Here is a 12905-nt window from a genome sequence, read left to right on the forward strand (position 1 = left end):
GTGTGTAAACTGCAGAGAGTTCTGAAGAGAGTTATTTTTAGGGAATTCTTTTCAAAGTATTTTGAATTTTTTCAGAAAAAGTTCCCTCATGTGTGTCAGGGAGTCTGTTGAAAAGAGAATATTTATAGCTGTTATGTAAATTTGAGGGTTTTCTGCCTACTTTGTAAGTTGGGTTCCTTTCAGGAAGACTTAAAAGCTGGCTTCAGAAGCTAAGATTTGTCAATGATCAGTGAAACAGGAGCGTCCGAAGATGTGCCATTAAAAAATTGAATACTAACATTTGCCAACACTCATTATTTATACAGTTATCTATTTTGGACATGTTTTCTATAGATTGGGCCTTTTTTTTTCTTTTTCTTTTTTTAATGGGTCTCTTAAGTGACCAAGAACTTGAATAATGCATCATTAGTAAAACCAGATATAATAATTGAATTGTTATAAACTGCCAGCCTTATAAATCCCTCTGGCCGGGCTTCCAGGATTCGACTCAGGGCCCCATCGCTTTTCACCGCTCTATCCTTGGTTTCTTCATCTGCAAAATGGGGTTAATAGTGGTGCCAATCTCAGAGGATTTTGTGAGGATTGAGTGCCTTGAATTTAGTAAGCGCTTAATACAGGTTACATGTTTTTTTGGCAGTATCTCATCTGACCCCTAGATTTGGTCACTGGAGAGCATGGAACAGCTTTCCTGCTTTGAAGGGGCTGAACCAGTGCAGATAACTCAGTACTATCATGTGCCCAGCAGTTGCATAGATAAGTTACATTATTCATATCTTTTTGTTATACACTCTTTTATGTTGTAAAATGTTTTGGTCTAAGAACATTAAAACTTGATCCATGGTGATAATGAGAAGGAAGAAAAAAACATGTAATTTTATTCTTAGATTTACAGGATTTTTCTTCTCTGACTCTACTTCATTCATGCTTCACCACACTGACTCCAGAGTGGTGATGTTACAGAAGCCAAACAAATGTTTTCGTCAAATGTTTTATTGTCAAGAAGTGATTGCCTGTGTGCAAGGTACTGCTTTGTGCACCTTCTTACTCCGCCTTCAAGGTCAGAAACTTCCATGACTCCCTGTGAGCCACTGTGGCCCTCGGGGCCTTTTGCAGTGTGACCTTGTCTGCAGCTCCGCTCAGTCCTCTGGGACACTCACCTGCCCCTTGACCATGCAGGCCCAACATGGATCTGTTGAATGAAAGCACAAATGCTATTGCCCTGCCGTTTGTCCAAGATCAGTCCTTCCTGACCCCTGGCTTGGCTGTGGCACTGTCTCCATTTCCCCTCCCCTTTGAGTTTCTCGAGTGTCTGGGTTTTTTCCTTTGTCTTGTGTGCCTTGTTGCCCTAACTGGCTCCCCTTAAGAGGGTTTGGGTGTCTACGCTCGGGTGCCCCGTTGTGGCCACGATGTTGTGCGTGCGGTAGGCCTTCAGGGGTTATTCCTGGTGGAGGAGAGGCAGTGCTCAGTGTCTTGTCCAGTTCCCCTATTCATGAAGTTAGCCACTCCTGAAGATGGCAGGTGGAATGCCTTAGGCGTTGAGTTCCTATTACTGTTTAATAATCACATTTCTGTATCAGTTCTAGGAGCAAGAAGGGCAATCTACAGTTTGTTCATTTAGTCCATTCAGACTTTACTGGGGTGAGAAGCCTCACTCCTAAGGGCCGTGGTTGGGTTTGGGACGTGGACATCGGTGCTGAGTAGGAGCTGTTTCCTGATGCAGAAGCATGTTGGTCTGGTCTGGGATGGGGAGGCTGTGCGATCCTGGCCTTGTTAGTCCATCGAGCAAACAGCTGGCCCGGGCCTGGCCCAGATAGGCCCCTGTGGTACAGTGATGAATAAGAACGTTTCTGCCTTGAAAAATCCTGCATCTTGTTTATTTTGCCTACTTAAGCCTGAGCGTGTAGATATCAGAAATTGGTAGAAAGTGAAACAGGAAGTGGCACAATGAGTATCTCAGGTACCGTGTGAGGTAATAGTCTCTCGCCCCAGGCTGGGAAGCATTGACTAGCATTTGGAAGTCTTTTTGTCATAGAAGTTTCTTTTTGGTTGAATCAAATTCCACTATTAACATAGAAAAAGAATAACCAACATGGGTTGAATACTCCTAGCATTGTTTAGCCCTCTACGAGTCTTAATTCATATTAAGATCCTAAAAGCTATGAAGTATTGTGAGCTGATTTCAGATGAGGAAATTGAGGCACACAGAGGGTAAGTAACTTGCCCAAGGTGATAAGAACATGCACAGCAGTGGTGGGATTTGAACCCAGGAGGTGTTTAGCTCCAGAGCCCAAGCTTTTGGGCACTTTGCTACTGTATGAGTTTTAGCACAGTCTGACCAGGAAGGTAGTATGGAGGTGATAAGGTGCCTGTGTCTGAGAGAAGTAATTTCATGTTATGTTTTGAATTAGGAAAGTTTGCTTAATGAAATTTTTGTTTTTAATTAATTAATTTATTTATTTTTGGCTGCACTGGGTCTTTGTTGCTGTGCGCGGGCTTTCTCTAGTTGCGGCAAGAGGGGGCTACTGTTCATTGCAGTGCACGGGCTTCTCATTGCGGTGGCTTCTCTTGTTGCAGAGCACGGGCTCTAGACGCACGGGCTTCAGTAGTTGTGGAACATGGGTTTAGTTGCTCCGCGTCATGAGGGATCTTCCCGGACCAGGGCTCGAACCCGTGTCCCCTGCATTGGCAGGGGGATTCTTAACCACTGCGCCACCAGAGAAGTCCAAATAAAGTTTTAAAAATAGTTATATCTACTGGTATTTAAAATTTTTTTATTGGAAAAATTTTTATTGAGCTATTACTCACATATAGTGTTAATATTAATTTCAGGTGCACAGCATAATAATTCTATATTTGGAGCTTTGCAAAATAATCACCACAGTAAGTCTAGTTAAGATCCATTACCATACATAGTTACAAAATTTTTTTTTCTTGTGATGAGAACTTTTAAGATTTACTCTCAAAAAAAAAAAAAAAAGATCGACTCTTAGCAAATTTCAAATAATGCAGTACACTATTATTAACTGTAGTCACTATGCTGTGTATTACATCCCCCATGCCTTATTTATTTTATAAATGGAAGTTGGTACATTCTGACACTCTTCATCCATTTTGCCCACTCCCCACCTCTGCCTCTGGGAACTACCAATCTGTTCTCTGTATCTATGAACTTGGTGTTCTGTTCTGTTTTCTTTTGTTTAAGATTCCACAAGTAAGTGAGGTCATATGGTATTTGTCTTTCTCTGTGTAACTCATTTCACTTAGCATAATGCCCTCCAAGTCTATTCATGTTGTCACAGATGGCAAGATTTCATTCTTTTTTATAGCTGAGTAATATTCCAGTGTATATACATACCGCATCTTCTTTATCCATTCATCTATCAGTGGACACTTAGGTTGCTTCTGTGTGTTGGCTATTATAAATAATGCTGCAGTGAACATAGGTGTATATATATCTTTTCAAGTTAGTGTTTCAGGTTTCTTTGGATAAATACCCAGAGGTGGAATTGCTGGGTCATATGGTAGTTCTATTTTTAATTTTTTGAGGAACCTCTGTACTGTTTGCTATAGTGGCTGCACCAGATTACAATCCCACCAGCAGTGCATGAGGGCTGCCTTTTCTCCACATCCTCACCGACCTTTGTTATCTTTTGTCTTTTTGATGATAGCCATCTCACAGGTGTGGGGCGATACCCACTAGTATTTAAGAAACACCTAGACTGTGCTTAGCCCTGCAGACATTTATGGAGCATGTGCTGTGGGCTGAGCACTGTTTTAGGTACTGGGGATGTCATGGGGAACAAAAAAAGAAAATCACTGCCCTTGTGGAGCTGGCAGTTAATGGAGGCATATAGATAATAAGTAAGAAATAGAATAAATTATAAGTTATGCAGTTTGTTAGAAGGGCATCAGTGCTATATGGTGGCAGATTGGAGGAAGATTTGGGTGATGGGAGTTGCAGTTTTAATTCAAGAGGTCAAGGTAGGTCTCTTTGAGGAGGCCTGTATTTGGTATTTGAGCCAGCCTCTGAAAGCTGTGAGAGAATTAGAATAGCTAGCAAGGTCCCGAGGCACTGCCAAGAGGGAGTGGGGAGAAATTACGGGGTTTGGTCCCCGCCCTTTGAGGAGCTCGGTGTTGTTGGGTAGATAAAGCTGGATCCAAGTGCTGAAATGTAGGAACAGAGAGGAGGGAGAGAGGAGCAGTGTGTATTGGAGGGTCTGTTAAGGCTTTGGGGAGGGAGAGGCTGCTTAGAGACCTGGATTAGCCCAGAGCCTCACAGGGGAGGTGTGTTTTATGCTTTGAATGGGAGCCAGAGCCCTGCTGAAGTGTGGCTGTAGAGATTGGGATGGGTGTGTCAAGGTCAAGTGACGGTTGCTCAGTTCCAGGTTCAGGAGCTTGGAGGTTGGCTTTTGAGCAGAGATTAACACGGTGACCTTGACTGCTGGGTCCCTAAGTAACGACTGATGTTGAAAAAGATTGGTCTCACAGTGGCACACAGGCCGGGTTGAAGGCAGCAATCTTTAAAAAATTTTTTTTGTAATTGGGGTGTAATTGATGTACAATATTAGATAAATTTTGGGTGTACAACATAGTGATTCACAATTTTTAAAGGTTATCCTCCATTTATAGTTATTATAAAATATTGGCTATATTCCCTGTACTGTGCAATATATCCTTGTAGTTTATTTATTTTATACACAGTAGTTTGTGTCTCTTAGTCCCCTACCCCTATCTTGCCTCTCCCCCTGGTGACTACTAGTTTGTTCTCTGTATCGGTAAGTCTGTTTCTTTTTTGTTTCATTCACTAGCTTGGTGTATTTTTTTAGATTCCCCATGTAAGTGATATAATATAGTATTTGTGTTTCTCTGATTTATTTCATTAAGTATAATACCCTCCAGGTCTGTCCATGTTGCTGCAAATGGCAAAATTTCATTCTTTTTATGGCTGAGTAGTATTCCAGTGTGTGTGTGTGTGTGTGTGTGTGTGTGTGTGTGTATGTGTATCACGTCTTCTTTATCCGTTCATCTGTTGATGGGCACTTGGGCTGCGTCCATATCTTGGCTATTGGGAATAGTGCTGCTGTGACCATTGGGGTGCATGTATCTTTTCGATTTAGTGTTCTTGGTTTTTTTTTTTCCGATATATACCCAGGAGTGGAATTGCTAGGTCATATGGTAGCTCTATTTTTAGTTTTTTGAGAAACCTCTATACTGTTTTCCACCGTGGCTGCACCAGTTTACATTCCTGCCAGCAGTGGATGAAGGCTCCCTTTTCTCCACCTCCTGGAAAGGCAGCAGTCTTAAACAGAGTGAAAAGCCCGTCAGCAGTGGTAGTGCAGGCCTGGGGTGCTGATGGCTTGGGCCGATTTGCCGGCAGGAGGGATGGAGAAGGACAGGTCTGAGCTGTATTTCTGATGAGTGGATAGATCTTCATGTTTGGAGGTGACGGCAGGAGAGCAGTGTAGGACAACTCTCAGGTTTGCCCAGGGGCAGGGAGTGTGACGGCCTCTTCGACACAAGGAGGCCCTTGTCAGGGACCCCTGGCGTTGAGAAGTCTGGTGTCGTTGTTTCTGGGGAGACAGTGCGTAGAGCCTGGAGGTGTTTGGCGTTTGGGCCGCAGCTGTGGGTTAAGTGGTCCTGCACGTACTGCGGGGTCTGACCTAACCTGCCCGAGCCTTGGCTCCTGTGGGAAGGTTGGTGTTTATCTCCATGTGTGATAGAGTGAGAACCTGGGGCTGCAGATAGGGATTGGGGCCCTGTGGCTCCAAGAGTGGGTTAACAGTCAGAGGGCGTTAGTGAAGCGGGGTCTGGGCCCAGGAGGATGGGGGGCAGGGCGACCAGGAGAGCCTTGGGCTGGGGGAGCTGGAGGCGCAGGAAGGGTGGGTGTTTCCGCAGCCAGCGGTGCAGCTTCGGGAGAGGACAGAGCCATGCCACGAGCACGGGTGCCGGGCGAGTGCCGAGGCGGCGTTTAATTGGATCTGCCCTTTTGCTTCTGTTGCAAGCACCTTCTCTTTTTACCCACCTGGTATGTGACTTCTGGTCACAGTATGGCATGGTAGGTCTCAGAGAAGATTTTGGAAGCGCATTTGAGTGAGATATTTATGCCACTTATAAGTCAAAATCTATCAGGTGCTCATTTAGGGGATTCTTTATGTTTGGGGATTTTAATTATCGTTAAATTTTACCTTGTGCGATTAAACTTAAACACCAAAAAAAGGCTCTTGGAGAGAGGAGTGATGTCAAACCAATTTTGAGACTGTGTTTTGGTGGCGATTTTAAACAGGTAGAATGTTTACTTACAGTGAACATCTAAGGGATCACTTGGGAGTTTCTGGCTTTCAGTGGTGCCATTCTAGTGTCATTCTTTTTTTCAGTAAGTATTTATTGAGTGCCTGCTGTGTGCCAGACACTGTTATAGACAAGTTCATCACCCCTGTGGGATTTGAAGAACTGTTTTTGTTTTTTGGGAAATTTTGTGTTTCTTTGAAACAACTGTTAAAGCGTGTTCTTTCTCAATAGGGTGATTCTGAAGAAGATATGGAGGAGCAGTCTCAAGAACAGAGGTAAGGAAAAAAATGGGAGCAAATCCATGCTAAGTTTCTCTGCCCACTTTGGATGCTGTCTGAAGTCTTGGGATATGTCTGTGTTCATGTATTTAACATTATCTGTGATTTACCTTTCTCTTTGGCATTTGGGGTATCTATACTCTCTAATAATGAATATGGCTTTGTTTTAAAATAAGGTTGCACAGAAAGCTGTGAAAACACGCCCCCACTAACTTCACTTTCCCATGGCGTGCATACACCATCCTGTGTACAGACATCTGTTGAGCATCAGGCAGTGTGCTGGGTGCTGGACGTAAAACACTGAACAAGACCTGTTTGCGTGTAGTAGGGAAGTCAGACATTACTGTAAACAAAACAAAATAGTTATGCTTACAATAGGAACTATCAAGAATTCAGTTGCTGTGGTAGAGAATAATGAGATGGATAGCATGCTTAGGTGGTTGGAGGTGATGTTTGAGCTCAAGTCTGGAGGCTGTGTGGGAGCAGCCAGGTGGCAAGCAGAGGTAATGGCAGGTGCAAGGGGCCTGTGGTGGGAAGCACTGGTGGCAATCCAGGGACGTGGAGAAGGCCAGTGTGGTTTCGTAGGATAGTGAGATGAGGTAGGACCTTAGAGGCCATAGTGAGGAGGTTCGTTTTTAATTTCTTTAAGTGTGGGATGAGTTGTTAAAAGATTTTAAGCAGGGGCCAGCAAATCAAAAGATGTAAATTACATTTTTTAAGGGAATGCTTTGGTAACGGGGCACTCTTGGTTAGTTGTTGTCAGACTGGGATATCTGGTCCCTTGGAGGTACCTGAAGACTCTAAGCGGTACGTGGGCGTGGGGATAACTTTCAGAGAATCAGCTTCTAGATCCTCAACATCCATATATTCTCCTAAAACTGATCTGTCTGAGGTCGCAAGTTCTCCTTTTCCATCTCTTCTTTCACAGTCTCACTTCTCCACTTTGCCAAACAAAGGCAGACCTCTTTCCGGGCCCCGATCCTGCTTTGTGCTTCATCTTGGGCAAAGGGACAATTTGAAGTATTGGTATTGGTTAGGAGAAAGTGATTTAATTCTGGATGACGAATTCATTAGTAACTTTGGTGGTTTTCAAATCTTTATAATGTTGGAGAATCCAATCAAATTGTCAGTTGTTAGACCATCAAAAAGTGATTTGTGGATAAAATGCTGAGGGAGTGTACAGCGTATAGGGTCAGTGCTGTAACAAAGCTCCTTCCATTCACATCTATTTATGTGAACAAGTTTTTTCAGTGTTTACATGAAAAAAAAAAAGGGACAAGGAAAATAAGATTAAATTGATGCTAATTAACCCTGTCTCATTCTAGCAGTAATAGTCATATAAACCAATTAGGGGGGAAAAAGTTCCATAAATTTCATTAAAGGATGCATTTTCAATAAAATTTGAACTCTTATGTTTAATTACCTATCAAAATTTGTAAAATTTGTTAGATCAGTTGTGTGCTAATAAAAATTATGATAATTCAGAAGAAAAAAGTTTGACACTTAGACCCTGTGGTCACAGGATATTTAAAAAACCCCCAAATCTCAATTTATACCCAGAGTTTTGTTGAAAAAGGCTTTGAACATAAAGCTATATTAGGTTAAAATTCTTTGAGGGAATATCCAGCAATATAGGAAAGCCTATCTGTATATTTTTAAAAATGAATAATGTTGGATATTGTTATATGGTATTTAGATTCCTTTGAATATATTTTAAAAAGTGAGTTTTATTAAAAATTCCAATATTTATAATAGGCCAGAAATTGCATTCTTTGCAAACATTCAAATTCATAGTATAACATAAAAATTTTTTTTTTTCCTTGACTTATATGTATGTTTTTTTAATTTATTTTTTTAATTGAAGTATAGTTGACTTACAGTGTGTTAATTTCTGCTGTACAGCAAAGTGATTCAGTAGTACAGCATTTTAAATGTTGGGATTACTTAAACATATGGGGGAGAGTTCAAAGTTTGTCACAATCCTATCTGAGTGTCTGGGAGCAAGAAGAGCTGAGGAATGCTGACGCTGGTTCCTGTTGAAGGTGGTGCGGACAGAGGCACGTGGAAAGTTCTGAGATGAATTAGGTTTGACTCAGTTGTGGAGAGTGAGAGAAAGAGGAACCATGGAGGGCTGCTCGGATTTGGCTGGAGCATCTGGGGTGATGATGACGGTGATGGGAAAGGTCTAGCGAGAGGGCAGTCAGGAGCTCTCCTTGGTTGTTCTAGGAATCTCAGACTTGATGGGACACATCCTGTCCCGGGAAGATGCAGGTAGGCAGTTGAGGTGAGTGTGGCGCTAGGAAGGCCGGGCTGCATCTCCAGGGGCATTGTCCTGTGTGCCTTTGCATTGGTTTTCCTCTTTCAGAGGTGTCCTTCTCTTCTTTCTTATTAATTAGAACTAGTTTCTTTTCACGCATTTCCTGTCACACTTAAAGGTGTGAAGTAGATTTTATCCTTCACGCTCTTTTTTTTTTTTTTAATATTATTTATTTGGTTGCACCGGGTCTTAGTTGTGGCTCGTGGGCTCCTTAGTTGCGGCATGCATGCGGGATCTGGTTCCCTGACCAGGAATCGAACCTGGGCCCCCTGCATTGGGAGCACGGAGTCTTATCCACTGCACCAGCAGGGAAGTCCCCTTCGTGCTCTTTTGACACAGACGACCAGAGTGAGGGTGTAGAGGTGAGGGGGAATTGAGTCAGTGGCTTTCAAACTTTTGGACAGTGACTCAAATGAAAGTCACATTTTATATCATGATTTCTTATTACCCACAGGCAATGTATGTGGATGTATGAATATGTACATGTGTGTTTATTTATTTATTTATAAAATAGCGCTTACCTTTGCTGCCTGTGGTGTACTGTATTTTCTGTTTCATTTTTTTAAAATTGTGGCAAAATATACATAACATTTACCATTTTAGCCACTTTTAAGTGTGCAGTTCTGTGGCATTAAGTACATTCACATTGTTGTGTAGCCTTCACAACCACGGAAATTTTCTATTTCATTTTCTTTTGTTAAAAAAATGCTGGTTGCCACTACTGAATTGATTTCAGAACTCACAGTTTGGTCCACCCTGATTTATATGTTTTAATCTTCTCAATATCAAATATTCCAGTGTTTTGCTGTAATTTTATCCCTAGTCGCTTTCCTTTTAGCTGGACTTCCAAGCCTCTTGGGTTTTTTGTTGTTGTTGTTGTTGAGGTTTTTTGCCTTTTGTGTAAAGGCAAGATGATGATGAAGATTGGATGCTGCAACCAGAAAACCTTTGTGTCCATTTTCTGAAAATGTAGCTTCTGGTGTTCTCTCTGAGTCTAATGAATGAATTCTCTCTGAGTCTAATGTCCTGTGATGGGTCAGTCAGTCACCTAAGTACTTACTGTTCGTTTACCTTCTACTGTGCAGTTGGGATTTTTAAAAAATGAAGATTTTAATACCTTCAAAGTTCATAGAATCTCTTGCTACTTTTAAATTAGGCCTTTTGCTTTAGCATAGATTTAGATTTACGGAAAAGCTGTAAAGATGGTACAGAGAATTCCCATTTACCCTTCACACAGTTTATCCCAGTGTTAATGCCTTATGTTACTATGGTACATTGGTCACAACTAGGAAACCAACATGTGTACATTACGGTGAACTAAACTCCACACTTTATTCGGATTTCCCTGGTTTTTCCCTAATGTTCTCTGTCCCACGATCCTATCCAGGAGACCACATTTAGTTGTCATGTCTCAGGACCCTCTTGGTTGTGACAGTTTGTCAGACTTCCCTTGTTTTCGAAACCGTGGCAGTTTTGAGGAGTTCATCCTTCAATTTGGGGTTGTCTGAGGTTTTTCCTCATAGTTAGGTTGAGGTTATGGGTTTGGGGGAGGAAGACCGCAGTTATAAGTTGCCATTCTCCTCATATATCAAGGGTATCGACTGTCAGCGTGACTTAACACTTTGATGCTGACCTTGACCACCTGGCTGAGGTACTGTTTGTTAGCTCTCTCCACTAAAGTTCTTCTTTTCTTACCTTTTTCCATACTACACTCTTTGGAGGGAAGTCATTAAGTGGAATAAGCTCTAGCTCCATAAATTATTTAGCATTCCTCTGTATGGAAGATTTGTCTCTTCTCTCTCATTTACTGGTTTATTCAGTTATTTATTTACGTCATGGATATTTATTTTATACTTTGGGTTATAGGCCAATACTAGGTTTGCCCTAAATGCCATTTATTCTTAACCTTATTTATGAAGTCATTAGTATCTTCTTACACATTTTTCAAACATTTTTGTGATTTTCATTTTAATTACTACCCTGCTGCACTAACCTTAATGATATTAAGGTGAACTTGAAGTCAGTACAGGCAGCACATATGAATTCCACAAAATGAATGCTCTGTCTCTGAGAGAACCCCTGTAGAGGGACAGCTACTAACTTGGGAAATAGATTTGACCATAAAACAGAGTCTCAGTACGTCCTAGGAAAAGTGTAGTCCTAGGAAAAGTGTCAGTGGCACTGACCTCTGTCACTGGAGAGAGTCTGGGCAGTGAAGGGGGCTCTGTGTTTCCCCCCATACTGGCCAAGGCGGGGTCCTGGCTGGACCACTGTAGATTCTGGGGCGCAGGGTTCTAGAGCAGCTTGCCTGTGATCTCAAACAGAGTTTGGGAAAGCTTTTAGGGTAATTGGCCTCATTGAAGATTTTGTTTATATTATCTTGACTTCATCTTCTGTGAATGCTATGTAATTGTACTTGGTTGAAAGCCAGAAAAGCAGTATTTGAAAAACGTTCTCCCCTCTCTCCTCTCCATCCCCATTTTTCTCCTGGGTGTTCTCAAATATCAGCAGTAATCTATTCCTCTGCTGAGAAAGAAAGATTGCTGTTGGGGATTCAGTGACGGGAGCAAAGGAGAGCAAGCTGACTTCAGCTCTTCCTAGAACTGACACTCTCTGGGAAGCTGGTCTGGCTCTCTGGACGCATCTCCAAAAGGCCTTTTTGGGGTATATTTGTTAGAATGTGAAAAGTTTAAGCGTTGGCAAAGTATGAATAGTATATTAATTCTGCCTTTAAAATGATTAGGTAAAAATCATAAATACTGACCAGCCAGGGGGTGTCTGTGGAAGGTTTTTTTTGTTTTGTTTTTCTTTTAATGTACTTTTATCTGATTGGTAGCAGCAGCAACATGTGTTCTGAAACCGTTTTCGTCAGAACATGAAGAAAATCTCGTTAACCTTTCAGCAACATACTGAAAGATGTAATTGCAGACAGAAGCGACTTAATCTTCAGGGAGCTTCCTTCTGGCAGTGAGTTATCTCAGAGCCCCCATGGGGAAGGGAACTACTTTCCACTTTTCTTTGTTTTTCTTCAGAAATCGAAAGCTGTGTTTTTAGCACAACGTTGAAGTTCCTTACGTGTTGATAGGATCAGGCATTTTTAACCTGAACTTGCCTCCCCAGGGCTCCGTCCTGGGCGCTCCTCTCTTCCCACCTGTCGTTCCCCTGGGTGATGGCACCTGCTCTCTTGGGATTTTAAAGAGAGAGAAGGAACTTGAACTCGGTGGTACCTTCTGCCCAGGGGTCGCACCTGTGCAGTTGCCCAGCAAGCTCTCCTCTGCTTTCCAGTGCCGCCCCGTCAGTGTGTCTTGAACTGAGCTCCTGGGCTCAGTCCCCTCAGGTTCCCGGCCTCCCCCATGGCCCTCTCCGACCTCCCCTTCGGCTGCTCCCCTGGCATAGCCCCACCCCCTCTGCTGGCCGGTGCCCCGTGCATTCATTTGCATAAGTCAGAAATCAGGACGCCCCTCGCCTCCTCTCATACGCCTCGTCCCCAGCGGGGCACCAGGTCTGGCTGCATCTTCTTCACATGGTCTCCTGCCTTGGTTTTACAGCTACCCCAGTCGGCTCTCCAGGTTCCTACCCAAGTGATGTATCTAAAGCATGTGCATCCTTGCCCGTCATTCCTCTTGCAAGCAGCCTTACCTTCTGAGCATGGCACAGAGACCACCTCTCCAGCCTCGCTTCCCCTTATGCACGGCCTCTCTCCCTCTCTCTTTGCCGAGACACTCTTCTCTTCCCTGGCACACCTCTCACCCGACTAACTCCATCCGTCCTGCTCCACACGCACCATGGCAGTTCTGCTGGCCTGGACGTTCACTCCTCTGTTTAAAATTGCCTTTCTCAGGATGCCCACCCACCTGTCTGAGTCTCAGTCAACTGACCCCCCGGCACCTAATCCACTACCTAACACCTAGGAGAGGAGCTGCTAAATGAAGGGATGCACCCTTCTGTTTTTAAGTCTTTTAAATTGATTGCTTGTCATGCTTCACGTGCTCTTCATATCCAGGCACACAACCCATATTTGC

The 12905-nt window shown here is 43.0% G+C and overlaps 1 protein-coding gene across 5 annotated transcripts in view; it reads left to right on the forward strand.

The window, feature by feature from the left end:
• TMEM131L (transmembrane 131 like) overlaps positions 1-12905 on the forward strand; it is a 159655-nt gene that overhangs the window by 3025 nt on the left and 143725 nt on the right. For all 5 annotated transcript variants that reach the window (XM_059922639.1, XM_059922640.1, XM_059922641.1 and 2 more), the window contains exon 3: positions 6520-6563. In XM_059922639.1, coding sequence (XP_059778622.1) covers positions 6520-6563 — 44 coding nt within the window. The remainder of the gene's footprint in view (positions 1-6519; positions 6564-12905) is intronic.

The sequence above is a fragment of the Balaenoptera ricei genome, chromosome 5 (assembly GCF_028023285.1).
Source record: "Balaenoptera ricei isolate mBalRic1 chromosome 5, mBalRic1.hap2, whole genome shotgun sequence".
Classification (NCBI taxonomy): Eukaryota; Metazoa; Chordata; class Mammalia; order Artiodactyla; family Balaenopteridae; genus Balaenoptera; species Balaenoptera ricei.